The sequence below is a fragment of the Physcomitrium patens genome, chromosome 4 (genome assembly GCF_059467195.1).
Source record: "Physcomitrium patens ecotype Gransden chromosome 4, ASM5946719v1, whole genome shotgun sequence".
NCBI lineage: Eukaryota > Viridiplantae > Streptophyta > Bryopsida > Funariales > Funariaceae > Physcomitrium > Physcomitrium patens.
Genome location: NC_143413.1, coordinates 3,153,754 through 3,169,957, shown reverse-complemented (window position 1 = coordinate 3,169,957; position 16,204 = coordinate 3,153,754). Strand labels below are relative to the sequence as shown.

General features: G+C 35.0%; 3 protein-coding genes across 4 annotated transcripts; 1 reads left to right on the top strand and 2 right to left on the bottom strand.

Annotated features, from left to right (window-relative positions):
• The first annotated feature begins 1,724 nt into the window (after positions 1 to 1,724).
• On the top strand, positions 1,725 to 5,006 carry LOC112281149 (uncharacterized). Its single transcript, XM_024517364.3, has 5 exons — positions 1,725 to 2,654; positions 3,187 to 3,266; positions 3,373 to 3,743; positions 3,987 to 4,272; positions 4,486 to 5,006. The coding sequence occupies exons 1-3, from the start codon at positions 2,039 to 2,041 to the stop codon at positions 3,706 to 3,708; spliced, it is 1,032 nt and encodes a 343-aa protein (XP_024373132.1). The 5' UTR covers positions 1,725 to 2,038; the 3' UTR covers positions 3,709 to 3,743; positions 3,987 to 4,272; positions 4,486 to 5,006.
• A 5,773-nt stretch (positions 5,007 to 10,779) lies between these two features.
• LOC141044389 (mitogen-activated protein kinase kinase kinase 3-like) lies at positions 10,780 to 12,839 on the bottom strand. The gene is made up of 5 exons (XM_024516742.3): positions 12,495 to 12,839; positions 11,865 to 11,940; positions 11,580 to 11,636; positions 11,345 to 11,461; positions 10,780 to 11,173 (listed from the first exon to the last, which is right to left on the bottom strand). Exons 1-5 carry the CDS (start codon positions 12,593 to 12,595, stop codon positions 10,976 to 10,978), a joined length of 549 nt encoding a protein of 182 aa, XP_024372510.1. The 5' UTR covers positions 12,596 to 12,839; the 3' UTR covers positions 10,780 to 10,975.
• Positions 12,840 to 12,862: 23 nt separating this feature from the next.
• On the bottom strand, positions 12,863 to 15,803 carry LOC112280854 (uncharacterized). Of its 2 annotated transcripts, XM_073533548.2 has the most exons (6): positions 15,293 to 15,803; positions 14,752 to 14,838; positions 14,100 to 14,604; positions 13,239 to 13,975; positions 13,067 to 13,134; positions 12,863 to 12,925 (listed from the first exon to the last, which is right to left on the bottom strand). In XM_073533548.2, exons 3-4 carry the CDS (start codon positions 14,602 to 14,604, stop codon positions 13,452 to 13,454), a joined length of 1,029 nt encoding a protein of 342 aa, XP_073389649.1. In that variant the 5' UTR covers positions 14,752 to 14,838; positions 15,293 to 15,803; the 3' UTR covers positions 12,863 to 12,925; positions 13,067 to 13,134; positions 13,239 to 13,451. The 2 variants fall into 2 exon arrangements, with proteins under 2 accessions (XP_073389649.1, XP_073389650.1); XM_073533549.2 differs by lacking the exon at positions 14,752 to 14,838 and having other exon boundaries at positions 15,293 to 15,433.
• Between the last annotated feature and the right edge of the window lie 401 nt (positions 15,804 to 16,204).

Below are 16,204 nucleotides of genomic sequence, written 5' to 3'. Positions count from 1 at the left end.
CCTAGAAAAACGAAAAGCTTTGGCGTGTGGGGTCTCAATCAGACACAGACATGAAAATTCGAATGAAATGGAGAGAGAGGGATGCTTCTGAAGCACTAATGCTGTTTAATTTTTTACTAGATTCTGGTCTTGTTGGTACAGGATTCAATTACATATTTTAGGGTTGTTTGTTAAGATAGACTATCACATTATGAACTCTTCATGAGTTGAGAGAATAGCATCATGGAAAAGAAAATGTTTTTGCTGTATGAAATGGAGATGACTTTACATTCACTGCGAGTAAAAACCGGTTTGATTGAACATCCACCCCCACTGTAAAAAATCTGAAGGAAATTCGAATGATCGATTAATAGATTGATATTGACAAGTATAGTTGCACGTGTGAAAAAAAATCATAATTTTATATAGATTTTTTACATATTAATAGTGTAACAGAAAGCCTTGGAAATCAAATTCTATTATCTGATAATTGACAATTTAGAAGCGTCTTTAAGCTACATATGTGTATACGCAGACATGCATGTATATATATATATATATATATATATGTTAATAAAATAAATTATACATACATCTAAATTTTGAATTAAATCTTATTTGTCACAAAAAAACCATGGTGTTATTAGGATTCTTTTATTTATCTTTTTATCTTTTTCTGCAATTAATTCAGCAAAAAGTTTAAATCCTTTGGCATAAGTTTGAAAAGTTTTGGCATAAGATCTTTGAAAACTGTAACCAATGCCTTCTACTATGATGCTTGGCCATTATATTAGTTCTAAAAACAATCTCTCATGACATGATTTCCAGGTGTGAATAAACAAAAGAATAAAGTTTTCTTTTTTGAACTACCTGTTGGAAAGCATGAAATATTACTTTCAAATCTCAACACTGCCAATCTGAATTTTAAACATAAGAAAGATACTCGAAACGAATATACGAAAATACAATGTAGTGTACATACAGCAATTACTCAAGAAAGAACTCCGCAGTTTCATTGCACATTCAGTTGTATATTCTCCAGTCACACCAAGTCTGCACACCAGAGAGGCACCATATTCTGAGGTTTTCAAGGACATTTTCTGAGGTAAAGACATATGCCATTGACTGCATGTCCACCTTTTTCCTCAAACTACGAACACAAAACACATTTCTCAATAATAATAATCACAAGAAAAAAAAAAAAAAAAAAAAAAAAAAAACTCTTCAGATTATTTTTATACCTTTAACACAATTTCAGCAGTTCAAAATGTGGAAGATTATTTGAGGAGGTGGGGGGGGGGGGTTCAACCCCTTTCACCTTCCATGATTTATAACTAAAAAGTAAGAAAAAAGGTTATGTTTTAGAAAGCTTGAAGTGATAGCAAAGCCTGTGAACACACTTTGTGCTCTTTTATTATCAAAATAAAGTGAAATACAGAAACTAGCATCAGATGATTAACACAAAAAATAGGATTTAGGGTTAATGTGGGGGTTTAGGGAAGGTTCTCAGAAAGCACAGCTCACTATACCTGCCCAAGTGAGTTTTTTCAATGGCACCTTCACAATAAAAAGCACCTGGCTGCGGTGAAAGTGGGCCCCACCAGCCACGGAGCAATGCAGGCAACTTCGAATGTCGGTCACCGTGACGTCACAACCTCGGAGGGTGTAGGCTCACACTTGGACGACTTTGGGGGACGGGGGCCACTACTGGCCGCGGAGAGACTCTTACTACTTACCATTTTACTTCCTGCTTGGCTCTCTCTCTCTCACTCCCCGTTTTACCTGTTCACAGCTCCAGCAGCTCCTCTGTTGTTGCGGCTGTGGAGTTTTCCTTTGTCTTGGCTCCTCCTCCTCGCAGCGTTGCCTAAGCGAAGCACACAACAACGCAGCAGCAGTAGCAGCTCTCATGCTCATCGCTCCTGCATCGTGCGTTGTCTTTAGTTTTACTTGTTCAGTTAAAATTTGTGTGAGTGATATTCTGTTTCTTTAGCTTCTTTTCCGGTATCCTCTGCATTTAGCAGTATTGGTGGAATCGGAGGATCAATGAATTGAGTTGAAAATGAGCTCTCAGGGCGCGTTGAAGCAGGATGAGGGCGAGCGGTGGACGGGGAATGGTTGGAGTCATTGGAGTCACGTGTTGAAACCGAGAGAGGATTCGAGCTTTGTGCAGGATGTGGATGGAGTTGCGTTGAGAAGTGGTCGAGCGCGTGGAGGAGGTGGAGATGGTGCTGGTCACTTTGGAGAACATGTTTCTTCGTTGACGTTGAGCACTGGCAGCTGGACTGATTTTGGTGCCGACTCGACTTTGTTTTCACCTTCGGACTCGTTTTCTCCTTCGTCTCAGCAGCTGCTGCAGCAATCGTCTTCGCTGTATTGGCAGAACCTGCTCGGTGGCCAGCCTAACTCGAGGTGGCTGACGCGCTGGCCGTCGCCTAGATTCGCGACGTTTGGAGGTGAGCCTGGAACTGAGCAGGCCGGATCGTTGGACACTTTTTCTCTTGCGGGACACGAAGTGAAGCGCAGCGACGATGTGCAGCTTGATGTGGCTGTAGCTTACGAAATCAATGCGACTAACGGTGTATTAAGCGGGATTGAAGTGGATCGTTCGCCTGAGGTGGAAATAGAAAGAAATAGTAATGTGAATCTCGAAAGGGACAACTGGAAAACACTTGGCGGTATGATACTGGCTCTTCCGCTTCCATTGTGATATGTTTTGTTTTGTAATCACACACTAAAAAGATGTCATAATATTCCTTATTATGTAGATCATTTCGAAAACAAATAGTACCGAGTTCATTCGCAAGCTCTTCGCAAGGCACTTCTAGAATTTTCGAGAGGAATGGCTCTTGTCTATGGTTGCGCCCGCTGGAAGCGCAAAGTTCGAAGTCCATTAACAAATTCGTACTGTTCTCTAATTTAACCGTGAATGAAACCCGATCAGATTGAGCTTACTTATTGTTCATTAAATCACGGACTATGGCTTCTGCATCATGAAAACTACTGTTAACAGTGATGTTTTTAAAGAGGTATTCAATAACACTTGAAATATGTAAAGTTGCGAAGGCAGAACAGTTGACCAGTAGGTGGCCGTTAAACTACACTGCGACGTAAAAGTTAAAAAGTAAAGAATTTTACGCACAAATTCGCATATTATCAATAAATGACAATGTAGAACTGCAGTTAACAGTGATGGTTTCTAAATTGCAGATTCAATGTTTGGAAATGTTAAGCAAGAGGAGTTTTGGAATACTAAAGAAACTGGACATTTACTAGAAGATGACATCAAGGTGAGTGATGAAATTTCGACTCAAAGAATATTAAGTACATTTACTTTTATTCACTGAGCACACAACAATGAATGCAAGCTGAGAAGGTGCATGTTGTCGTGTTCAGTCACAAATCAGACTCAGCCGAAATCCTGAGGAGGTCATAAACTTCGAGCCTTCACCAACGTCTTCCGATTCCAACCCTGACAGCGAGGAGTCGAACAAACGAAAGAAACAATTTTCAAACAGGAAACGAAAAAGACCAGGTCAAGATGCCGATGGGAATGTTACGTGGACAGATGAATCTGTTACGCTCCTTTTCGAGACGAACGATACCATACATCGACGCTTGTGCACGGAGAGTAAAGGCCAAGTCAAGTATGAGAAGAAATGGATACCCATACTGAGAGCCATGCAGGCCAGGTTTGGAAACCAGTTTACCAAGAAACAGTGCCAGAGCTAGTATTGGAGCGTCAGGCGTGAATGTACAGAATATAGGTACTCCAACGTTCTTTACGAAGTTTTGCAGTGGTGTCCTGTAATCCGTGCTTGTACTCAATACAATCTTCATTTTAGATACAACCTTCGTGAACTATAATGTTGCTGTCGTGTATAAATCTCTTATGACTGCAAAAGACGCACGAGGCTGTTAACAGAAATCATTGATTAGTATTGTTTGAATGAGTGGTGTTCTGTCCGTTCAAGTTCTAATGCGAACCTAGGGTGATCTATTTTATGCAGGATCATGTCTGTCAAGGCTGCAGCAACTGATCCGTCGTGGAACCCAAGCATTGCTGGTAGAGAACTTCTTAAACCTAAGTTTTACGATGTATGGCTTGCAGTCTCGGGCCAGTACCAATCTGCAGTGGCGAAACCAAATAAATCTTCTGCCAAAGGGGACGAAGGTTCACGTGAGTTGCGTAAAAGCGAGCTCTCACATTTCCATAGCAAAAATGGGTACTCCATGAAGCAAGACTCGGGTACAGCAATTAAGATGATGTACCGCTTGATGCTAGACCAGATTCAGGTGAGTATTTGTACACTGCATAAGTTATTTCGTCTTCATTTTGATTCATTTCAGGCTCAACATAACTCCCTTTACTGATTACTTAAGTGGTATACGTTAGTCGATGCTGCTGACCAAAGCTGAAAATAAACATATTTTTATTTCTCCTTTTCAGTAGTATGTGTGAGAAAGTGCATGTCTATTAAGTAAAGAAAGGTACATGCGTGGCTTCAGGCATCAGAGATAAGGGAGGAGGCAATGAAATACCGTGCGGAGAGAATGATGGAATGTTTGACAGAGCACATGGAGCATGTGGAAACTAGAGTGGGCATCCTAGACGCAGGTCGAGATTCGCAACAATTACTCGAACGAGTTAATCTAAAGCTTGAGAAAGTTTTGGATGGATTTGTCACTTTGAATCAAAATCTGTCCTTGCTGTATTGATAATCAGTGTCAAGACCTCGGCCGGCACATGTGTATCAGTCCTCATAGCTTATTCCTAGCTTTAAAATCTTCTCGCAAAATGCAAATACAAATTCCTCTTATTAGCCTTTCAATGCGCGATAAATAATACTACATGAAGCCTTGATTCATTATGATGGGCTTGTGGAAGATCGGTGAAAGATCGGTGGAAGATCGGTGGAAGATCGATACACAACTTCAGGAATTATTTTACGGTGATTGGAATTCAGAGTACACGAGGTGTCATGTAGTGTTTGTATTCATCTACTTTTACATGAGTTACAATTCAGGTATTCCTTGAATGTGAATGTCACTCTCCATGTTTGTTGAATTAGATTTTTTCCAAATTAATATGAGCTACTGGTGGAATATTAACTGTCTATACACTTCATAAGAACATTGAGGAACCTTTCTTCCGAAATAATGGAATAAGGAGTTAACATGAAAGCTATCAAAAGAGACTTATAGTATTTTAATTAGTTATTATGTGATTTTATTGGTTGCTGTAAATTTTATAGGTTTTATCCAAAACTAATTCATATTTTTTAATATAAAATATTTTAAATGATTTTTTTGAAAGTAAAAATTTATTTATTTATTTATTATTCTTAAAATTAATTTTTTAAAACTTAAATTGTTTATTTAACTATTCTTTTACTTGAATTTACTTTTATGTTAAAAATTGTAAAAATATATACATATATATTTAAAATATTAATATTATATAATTTATTTAAGTTTTTTGTTATTAAAAAATAACATAATATATTATATTTTTTATTATAATAAATTATATAAAAAAAGAAACAAGAGAACCTTAAAAAACTCTAAATTATTATAAAACTATAGCTTCCAATTAAAATAAATGTTATATAAAAGACACTAAGGTATTTATAATTTTATGAAAATTTAATCAAATTATTTTTATATATAATCTGCACTATGAATCAAGTTTTTAAAGTAGACAATAAAGTTTTACATACAATTTTAATTTCCAAACAAATTTCAATGCATTTGTGAATAAGTTGCTATCATATCCTTGTTTACTTTTATTTAATTAGATTTAGTTCTTCTTTAAGAGTATCATAATACCTTGATAGTAATACTTGATAATTTCTTGATGCCGATTTGGTCTGGTTTATAGCCTTTTTTTTCAATAGAAGATTGATAAACTTTGATTACAATTGTATAATTATATAATAGAAACACTTAGCTATAGTCTTTAGTATTTACACGTCTTCTATTATTTATTATTAAGAAAAAAATTTCTTATATATTCTGCAACTTTTAATTATACAATAAACCAATTTGACTTTAATTGTAGATTAAAAAGATATATGTTTCTTTGAGAATAATTCAAGTGTACAATTTCAATAACATATATTTACTATTTTTTAAAAACTAGAAAAATTTACAATTTTGGAAGATTTTAAATGTTCAAGAAATATTGGTAATAATATTTTTATTGATATTTTTATTTAAACGTAATTTATTTTTGAAGTTAATTGTAAATTCGTTCAAATACTACTTAAGTTTTTTCTTGAATGTGAATGGTACAATTATAAGGAGAATTTTCAACTAAAATATCTATTACTTTTTTCAAAATTCTTGGAAGACTACCATTGTTTAAGACACAATTAGAAGCTTTACCTAAAGTGTAGCTAAGTGTGGCATTAATTACAAAAACAATATGAATTATTAGAAACTTATATTCAAACCTATATTCTAATAATTAGAAGCTTTAGTTTCTTGATTAATAATTACATATATATTTTTATTTTTTTTCTTAAGTATTTTTAGAAAAATTAAATATTAAAAAATTATCAATATATTTAAATATAATTATTTTTTAACCGTAATAAGACTAAAATGATAAGACTAATTTATAATTTAATAGTATTAAGTACTATAATTATTTTTTGAACTTGAATAATTATTTTTGATAATATAGACTTATATATTATATTTTCAAAAGAATAAATTTATTGATCTATAAATTTCTTGTAAAATATTAAAATTTATATTTAAGATTTATTATTATATATAAGTACTATAAGATCATAGCAAGGAAATTATATAAAAAAAGATTTGATAATAGATGGAATTTGATAACTTCCACCAATGACTCTATCTTCACCAACTTTTATCATTTTCAATATATTATAGATTTTTAAAATTTTTATCAATTATTCATATATTAAAATTTTATTTTTTAATTAATTTTTTATTAATTCTTTATTTTTTATTAATTCTTTATATAATATGTAACTCTAAACCTAGAGCTTCAATTTTAATATGCAAGGGAGTAAAGAAGTGCCCAAGTATGTCAATAAACATTGATATAAGAGGGCCAATATTTCTATGATGGTTGGGAGCAAGATGATCTAAGTAATTGTCACATCATCTTTGAATTTCTTGACAATGCACATTAGTCTCTTTACAATAGAGTATTAGATAGAAGTGAGAATAGAGTAATATTAAAAAAAAATAATGATAGTGGATATTAGAAGAAAAAAAGAGTGTATGAAGATTGTATTGGAGGAGCTTGCTACTTTATTAGAGAATATGGTGCAAATTGATGTCACCATGTACAATCCATTACATAAGCTTAGAACATATGTTATATAGATTTAAGTCATTTATATGTATAATATATTTATGAATTAGTCTAAATATGGCATTTTATAACCAAAAAATTCACTTATATTTTATAAAATTTATCTATTTTATAATCGTAGAATAAAAAAAATTATATACATTTTATTTTATTTTTGATTTTTGATTTTTTTTTACATATTATGTAAAGGATGTTTTTGTAATTTTGAAAATTTCATGTCTCTTAAACTATAGACTTGTAAAATTTTTTATACATACCATTAAGATCAAAAGCATAAATAGTAGAGAAATAAGTCAACTCAAAATTTAAAAAATATGAAAAAAAAAAAAAAAAAAAAATTGTCAATACAAAAAATCTCTAAGTCAAAGGTCTTATATCTATTAACTAAAAAATTTGTAGAGCATTCTTAGTCCACCATTAAATTTGTAGACTTGTAAAGAAGAGAGTATGTCAAACCAAAACTCACAAAATTATATCTATTTTTAAAATCAATTCAAATTTAAAATAGACAAAAATTCCAATATCTACAAATTTATATACCTTTGGAACTACTCTATTATACGATTGGAATGGAAAATCCACAAATATATCCACGAGTGCTTTTAAAAATCTAAAAAATAATTTCTATAATAAAAATCAAAATTGTAAATCCCAAGAAAAAATTGCTATATCTTACAAACTAAGAACTTGTAGAGAAAGTTATTTAAACCATTGAAATTATAGATAGAAAATAGAGAGAAAATAGGTCAAATCGAAATCTAAAAATGAAAGAATAAAAAAATCAAGTATAACCATGAAATCATAAACTATAAATTGTAAACATGGTTATATGGTTTTAAGTCATTTTTACATAAAGTATATTCAAAAAGTAGTGTAAATATAATACTTTGCAACCAATAAGCTACTTATTTTATAGTCGTGGTATTAAGAAGTCTATATATATATATATATATATATATATATTTATTATTATTTTATATAAAAGATAATATTATAAGTTTAAAAACTTCAGATCTTCTAAAATATAGGCTTTTTAAAGATTTTAAACATATTATTCAGATCAAAAGCAAAAACAATAGATTGATGTGTCAACTCAAAATTTCAAAAAGACAAAGCAAAATGAAAGTTTACAAGAAAAGTACTTAGTCAAAAGCCCTATGTTTATAAATTTTTGGATCCAAATCTTCTTCTTTTTTATAGTTTTAATTATTTTATTTATTTGTATTTAAGATAATATTTATTAAAAATTATTCAATAGTTTTAAATTTATAGACTTTTTTATTTTTTATTTTTTTAGTTTTTTTATTGAGTTTGTTTTTTCTCTTAAAATCACTATAATCAAATAATTGTTCATCTAAAAACATAATAATATTGGTTAATTTTTTTTCATTATTATTTCTATTTCATTAAAAGACTTTCTAAATATATTATAATTCTTTTAAAAAATTAATATTTATTATACTAATCAACTTATAATTCTAAAATCTTGTTTAATATTTTAGATCCAATAGATAATATATAAATTTAGTTTGTATTTGAATTTTATATATATATTTTTTAAAATTTTTTTTATTCATAAGATTATAGTCTATGTTAGAATTAGTATGTCAGAATTAGAATTAAAAGTAAAAAAATAAAAAATTATGGTTTTTTAGTTTTATTTTTATTTTATATAAATAAATAAAAATGAATTTTTAAATCTTAAAAATAATTTATTTATTCCAAATTTTTAATAAATACAAATATCATTTGACAATCAATCAATTAAGACATATCATTATTTAGTTATTTTAGTGTAAAAATTAGAATTATTCACTATGTAAATAGATTTATATCAATAATTAAAGATTATATTTTTATTTTTTATTTTTAAATCTAGTTATTTTGATATCTTTTAATTTTTACATTAGACAAGAAAAGTTTCAATTGATTTGTACTAGTTCTTGATGCATAATTAAGTATCAAATATTAAAGTATAGTCTTATCAATAGATATAATTTTATAGCTTTTGATAAGTTTATTATACTTTGATATTGAATGTGTTAAAAATAGATTTTATTATACCATCATTGGAAACTAATTTGAATCTATATATAGAAGAGAAAAAATAAATGTTTAAATTTTTTAATTGTAGCAATTATAAATATTCAAATGTTTTGTAATATAAAAATAAGAATAAAATTCTAAATTTTACAAATATAAAGCCAATAGAAGAAGTGCAATTTACAAAAGATATAACATTCAAATAAGACATAGAATTTTAAATAAAATATCTACTAATTATATAATATGATGTAATATAATTTATTAGTATATCAAATCAATACTTGGCTCAATTAGTTTATTTAATATCATTAAATTCTTTCAATTATATACAAAAATTCTATTAACTATAGATCTATAATTATATACATGTTTTTTTTTTTTTAATTGCAAATAGAATTGTACAATAAGATAAGAAGAAAAAATTAATTATTATATATTGTAGTAAAAAATAAAAATTTATTATACAAAATTATTATAATAATAAATAAATAAATAAAGACTTTAGTAATTTAATGAAACATGTAGAATGTCTTCAAAAAAGTGAAACAATAATTAAGTATACTGATTAAAGGTTTATATTGTTTGGAAAGTATTTCATACACTATTTATAACCAATAAACATCAATTTGCAATAATGTTTTATTTTTAAGGAGTTTGTAATTTAATTAATATACTAAAATAATTATTTAATACAACATATGATGACAAAGGTTTTAATAAAGATTTTTAGTAAAGATTAATATAAGATTTTTTTTAAATTCTTGATTTCAATTTTTTTTGCAAATTTACAAGTACAGAATATTAAAATTATGATTCATTGTTCCTAAAAAATAATTTACTTTGCAAAGTTTTCAAACAAGTAGTTCTATGATGGCATTTATAGATGGGATTGTATAAATCCCTAATTATTTTACATGTAAATTTGGCAGTATAAACTCCTTGCAAATTATCAGCCGAAAAGGCACATGATTTGTTCACCTAAATTTAATGACACATTGTGGTTTCATGTTTCTTTGTAAATTAACTGAGATCAATTAACTGAGATTTGTAACAAAAATATTTTTGGTTGTCAGATGATTTGGAGTGAAAGCCGTTTGCTAGACTGGATACGAAAACCTCAGTGTCTGAACAAAAGTACCCAGCTGCTCTCAACTGTGCAAGCTGATTTCAATAGGTTGGACTCCACTTTGACTTCCTCGGTCTTCCTCACCAAAACATCCAACTATATTTCGACAAGAATAAGTAAAATATTTGTGGAAGGGGGTGTCTACTTTGACATCAACATGCATAGTTAGATGGAGACAAAGCTGGACCCTGGCGATGAATTGCTGTCCGATACCATTGTGGAAGAGCTCAGAAGTGGGACAGCAACCCGCAAAAGCAGACCATATGTGCTGCATGGATAGCCGAGCAAAAACTTGTCGTTGATGTTGGGCACTCCAAATTCTGGCAGTGCTATTATCAGTGATACACACAGCAGCATTTCTAAGCTTCTCAGCACACACCACAAGAGTAATATGATACATAGGTCCTAAACGTGTCAGAATTTTCGAATAGGCGTCACTGGTCATTTGGCAAGGATGAGAGATCCTGCTGGATTTAGCCACGAGCAGGAACAGAAAGCCGGAACGTCCTGGGAGCTTGGACTACAAATGGGTGAATCAAGAGATCTTTCACCGTAGGTCTATCCTCTGGACGAGTACGCAAACATTGGGTAACAAAGTCTTTTGCAAGATCGCTAAGATGCTCAGGAATGGGTGGCAACTCTCCCTTCGTCACCTTGAAAAAGAACGCATACTGCGAAAGCACACTTCATTCAATGAGTACATCTGATTCAATCTTTGCATCACCTTGTTTAGCATACTAACACCAAAGCTGTGAAGGTACAGCTGGAATTCAACAATATTCACGGTCCGCTCTAGCATTTGTCAGATAAGCAGAAATCAGGACTACTTAGGTTTCACTCACCCCTTGCAGATCACTCCATGGGGGTTTGCCTTCTGCCATTTCAAGCACAGTGCAGCCAAGACTCCAGATATCTACTGCCAGCCCAGATGGAGGTTTGTTTGGCCCTGGTGACAATATCTGAAAACCGTCTCTAATGTCAAGTTGAGAATAGACTCCAACGCTCAGTATAGAATGAGTCGCATGTACAATATGACACGAAGTAACGTAATAGAAACATTTCTTAGGGGATAATTACCTCAGGAGCCATGTAATATGGAGAACCCTTCACTGATGTAGCTAGCGAATCCTTCATCTGAAAACGACGGTACCATGCAAGAACACTGCATCAGTGCTTCTATCGGTTGGATATTATCGTGGGTCATCCACCACACTACATGCTCAAGTACACTGGTTATATACTGAAAGGAAAGTGTGATACATTCTGATTCGATAGAAACCAGCATACATTTCTAGCTATGGGCAACATACCACTCTCTTTATAGCGCATGGAAGTTGAAAAATGAAAAGTAAGAAGAATAACCTGTTTAGCTAAACCGAAATCAGCAAGTTTCACTTGACCATCAGAATCTACGAGTATGTTAGCGCATTTGATATCCCTACGCACAAAAAATAAAATCAAGTTCCAAAACATCACGGACTGTAACTGAAAGTGCACCAACTCACTTACAGAAAGAAAACATCACGCTCATCTACAAAACCGACTAGCGTTGGCTCTCAAGTGACACACAAATGGAATCATTGTAGCAGAAGACATCGTACTCATTCATTGCAAGATAGACATTTGTATTTTCCGACGGAGGGAAGCTTGTTTCAAAAGCTCTGTTTCTGTAGTAGCTAAAAAATCAAGATCACTTACGAAAAGAACGACGATAAAAGATACAAAAATAGAAATAAAATCTACCACAGGTTCCTGCCGGGTCACTGAACGAAGGTGCTGCAAATGAGCCATTGAATGCGAGATGGTCCATTTTCCGGGTTACAAATGCATGCCAGCGATTCCTAAAACGCTCAAGAGCTTTGCCAGAAGCACACCAGACCATTCACGACACAGAAAGCGCTCAACTACATCAAACACACGTACATTACACCATATTTTCGCATCCTACACCGACCACAGATCACCCACATAGCAAACTTGGAAGTGTTTCACCTGTGGACTGTGTTCTTGGAATGCAAATACTCCAACCCTGTCAGGATCTGACGGGTGTACGAACTGATCAGTGATTCGTCGAAGACTTGGAACTTCTGCATGATAGATAGATTGGAGAGACCCCATTTTCACAAGTTCCAGAAATATGCAGATGCTCCCATTCTCCTGAAATGGTCACCACAATGACGATCAGCTGGTGAGCGGGGCAAACATCCGAGGAAATGATTGCTCCTAACCTTGAGTCCGTGGACGAATTCATGCATTCACTTCACACCAACTCCACACAACACGTCCGTGGAAAGCGAAAAACAAATGCAGCCGTTTCCAATCTCAATCTCGACATCCGAGGCAAGTTGAGAGCTCTGCACCGTCGTGGTGCCGTAGTACTGGACGATGTTGGGATGTCTCAGTTTACTCATCACGGCCACCTCCTGCAAAGAGCCACAGAACTCAACATCGGTTCAACGAAGAGGGCCGTAACCATATCCCACACGCTTTTCAGTAGAGAACAGTTTCATGGGCACATCTGCAACTGGTGATTGATCAACGCAATCGATTCCCAGGCTGCGCACCTGGTGTTATCTCAGGAGGGTTATTGTCACTGCCGCTGACTTTGACAGCGAAGAATGTGCCATCGTCCCTGGTGTGCAATCATATGCGACTTCAGTGTCAATGCCCCTTGCAAGACCAGACATTCCAAAGACCAGACACAGGCGAAATCTGTTCAAGTAGAGGGAAACTTACAGATTCCACCCTTCGTAGACGGAACCGAACGAGCCACTGCCGATTTGGGCACCCCTCTTCCACCTCTGAGGTTGCTGTGGCGCTGGGTGAAGTGAGCGGCACAGACGGGGAGGATTGCCAATCGAAACTCGATGCGGAGAGGCAGAAAAGGTGGATCGTGCTTGGGAATGAAGAATGTCCGGAACGTCGAGATTGTTGGAATTCACCACTGGATTAAGCTTGAGCGTGCGAGGTGAGGATGGCGGAGTGAGCCTGTGCAGATACGATGGGGATGATGGTGCCGATGGGTGCATTGTGTGATGTTGGCGGGGTCAACCCGGACGTGCGAGGAGGTGGTTCTGCATGAAGTTTTCGTGGTAACAGTGAACTTCGTATAGAAGTCAACTCCTGGAATGTTGTTGCAGACTTTGATGAGTATATTTGAGATTTTTTGCCAGATGAATTTGAGGTTTGTGTGCACGACGAGGGCTTCGGCGGCGATGGAAGCTTGCATGGCTTGGGAGAACCTTCATGACGAGGGCCGCGAGACTTTCCATGGCTGCTCCCAGAATGGCTTCGCGGGCTTCTCTGAGGATTCGAGCGCATCGAAACATCAGAAGAGCAAGGTTTTCCGGTGCTTAAATTATCAGCCGTTTCTGAAGTGCTCGGACTCAACGGAAGGGTGGATGGGGAGCACTCAGTTTCGTCATCGCAGTCGTAATAGTTGCGACACGTACTCAGGTCCGACGTGGGATACTCTGCAAATTGGAAAGCAGAATGGTTAGGTTTAACTGAAGTTCGTAAATGGAAGAAAAATTATCTTTAGGGGTTGAATCTTCACATGCTCAGGTAGTTACTTAAAACTGGCACGTGAACTCTGACCTAGAGCTCGGATGCCGTCTGCGATGGTACGATTTGCTGGGCTGCCGGTCGGGTTCGACCTTGGACTACCCGTTTTGTTTGACAAGGAGGGTGTGTGGACATGAGCAGGGAGTAGATCTCTGTATGGTGATCCGATAGTTCTTCGATTGAATAAGTCTGAATCTGACGGCTGACATGAGCAACTCTGCAAAGCCTTGTTCTTCGTATCCAAGTAAGACACCGCGTTCTTCACCATTTTCGGGCTGAGCAGAACATCATTCGCTGATGCATCTATTTCGGCAGGAGACTGTGTTCTCGAAGGACGAAATTCGCTTCGAATAGTAGGTTGTTTCAGTGGGGGCATTGTGTGCAGCGGCGGCACAGTAATGTCAACAGGAAGTGAATAGCCCTCCTGTTTAATGCTGGTGCCGACTCGAGGTCGTAGCGTTGCCTGTGGAGAAAACATCTCATCACAATCCGCATTCTTCTTCGTTCTCTTGAAGTTCAACGACAGGAAAAACTTCATCTGGCGAACAAGAACCGCGTGTTAGTCCTTGCAACAGGCTCATCAACATACCAATGGTGGTACATGCGGGACGAAGATCATCTCATTTTAACGTAAGTAGTTTGCCAACTCAAATTTTCGACTATGGCATAGAGTCTGAGATATTACCGGCGAATGCGAAAAATCGACCACAATTTTGAGAATACTTCTAACACATGTGGCGCGATAGGTACTAAAACTGCATGGTTTGCTCTTCTGCGGATAACAGCAGTCGTACACCACACTCATCATCTCTACAATCTCAAGGAGCATCAGTGTTGAAATATCACACTGATCAAGGTAGAATAGACGTGATATGATGCATATTGCTTTTTCTTGAAACTTAAATGAGTGCAACAATACAATTGAGTAAAACATAACAAAAAAATCATAATTGTAAATAATAACAATTTATTACACTAAATCAAAGTTATCATCATTGTAATCATCATATCTGCGAACAAAACTAGCTTCCTAAAACTCAATCAGTGCAAGATAAAATGCACAAACAAGACTTCAAAGTGCAGCAGTGATTGAAATAACTGTTACAGTGGTACACCACCAATTTCTCTTCACTTCACCAATTTACCCGTAACCAGTCTAACAAAAGACTCAAGAGCAATCAAAAACAGAACTGCGACCATCAACACATCCAGGAGATGCAACAAACCTTATATATACAGAAGCAGAGCTATATCATGCTTCAATACCGACAATTCCTCCGACATAAGTCCAACTGCCTCCTCAAAGTCGCTACTCCTTCACCGTTCCCACTCCTTTGTTGTCATAACCAGCCAAACAACGGAAACTCCGCTGCCGAGATTGATCTCTGAAGCTCCACCAACATGATGAACACTGTCCAGAATCATATAGAGAAGTCGCCGCTGGCGTACGTCCAAGCCCGAGGTCAAATTTAGCTAAAACAAACCCAAAAAAAAAAAAAAAAAAAAAAAAAATCAAACACCGCACACGCTCCTCGTTCACCACTCTCCCACGCTCCTCAACGAATCGTGGCTCCTACAATGACTGTGTCTAACGTTCCAAACACCGTCTCAACACTGCGACGAAACGAAAATATGATGATTCAGCGCAAACCACGGCCCACGAGCTGCGACGAAGCTGCTCTAAATTCCACGCCACGACAAGAGAATTGGCAATTGGTTTGTCTCAAGGGGAAAGAGGGAAGGGGACACTCCATTAATGGTGTAATAGAGGCCATGAATTCCAAACCGGCCAAACCCTCCCGATGCCGACTTGTGCAGGACTAGATGTCTGAGGAGTATCCCCTTCCCCCACAAAGTCTGTTGTCGAGTCTCTGTCTCTCATTTCCCCGAAGTCTCCAACTTCCAAGACTTCGCCTATGGTGCTTGCGCTACAAGCCTCTCTTCTCTCTTCTCTCTCTCTCTCTCCAACCCTGTGCTCAATGGAATGACGCCACGTGGATAGAGTCAAATCTTTTTGCATGACTTGTGTAGGTAACTAACTGCCTGCCCTTTTAAGTTGTTTTATGTGCCTCATGCCCGTTAAACCTTATTTGTGTGTTGTGACGATTATTGATGAGATTGATTGTATAAGTTGGATC

What these genes read in the sequence shown, in the direction of transcription:
- LOC112281149 (XM_024517364.3), top strand. Translation starts at nt 2,039, where the DNA reads ATGAGCTCTCAGGGCGCGTTGAAGCAGGATGAGGGCGAGCGGTGGACG. An exon ending in CAACTGGAAAACACTTGGCG is followed by an intron (nt 2,655 to 3,186) that starts GTATGATACTGG and finishes TCTAAATTGCAG; the next exon opens with ATTCAATGTTTGGAAATGTT. An exon ending in TACTAGAAGATGACATCAAG is followed by an intron (nt 3,267 to 3,372) that starts GTGAGTGATGAA and finishes TGTCGTGTTCAG; the next exon opens with TCACAAATCAGACTCAGCCG.
- LOC141044389 (XM_024516742.3), bottom strand. Translation starts at nt 12,595, where the DNA reads ATGCAGAAGTTCCAAGTCTTCGACGAATCACTGATCAGTTCGTACACC. An exon ending in TCCAAGAACACAGTCCACAG is followed by an intron (nt 11,941 to 12,494) that starts GTGAAACACTTC and finishes TTTTGTGCGTAG; the next exon opens with GGATATCAAATGCGCTAACA. An exon ending in ATTTCGGTTTAGCTAAACAG is followed by an intron (nt 11,637 to 11,864) that starts GTTATTCTTCTT and finishes CGTCGTTTTCAG; the next exon opens with ATGAAGGATTCGCTAGCTAC.
- LOC112280854 (XM_073533548.2), bottom strand. Translation starts at nt 14,604, where the DNA reads ATGAAGTTTTTCCTGTCGTTGAACTTCAAGAGAACGAAGAAGAATGCG. An exon ending in AGACGGCATCCGAGCTCTAG is followed by an intron (nt 13,976 to 14,099) that starts GTCAGAGTTCAC and finishes TCCAATTTGCAG; the next exon opens with AGTATCCCACGTCGGACCTG.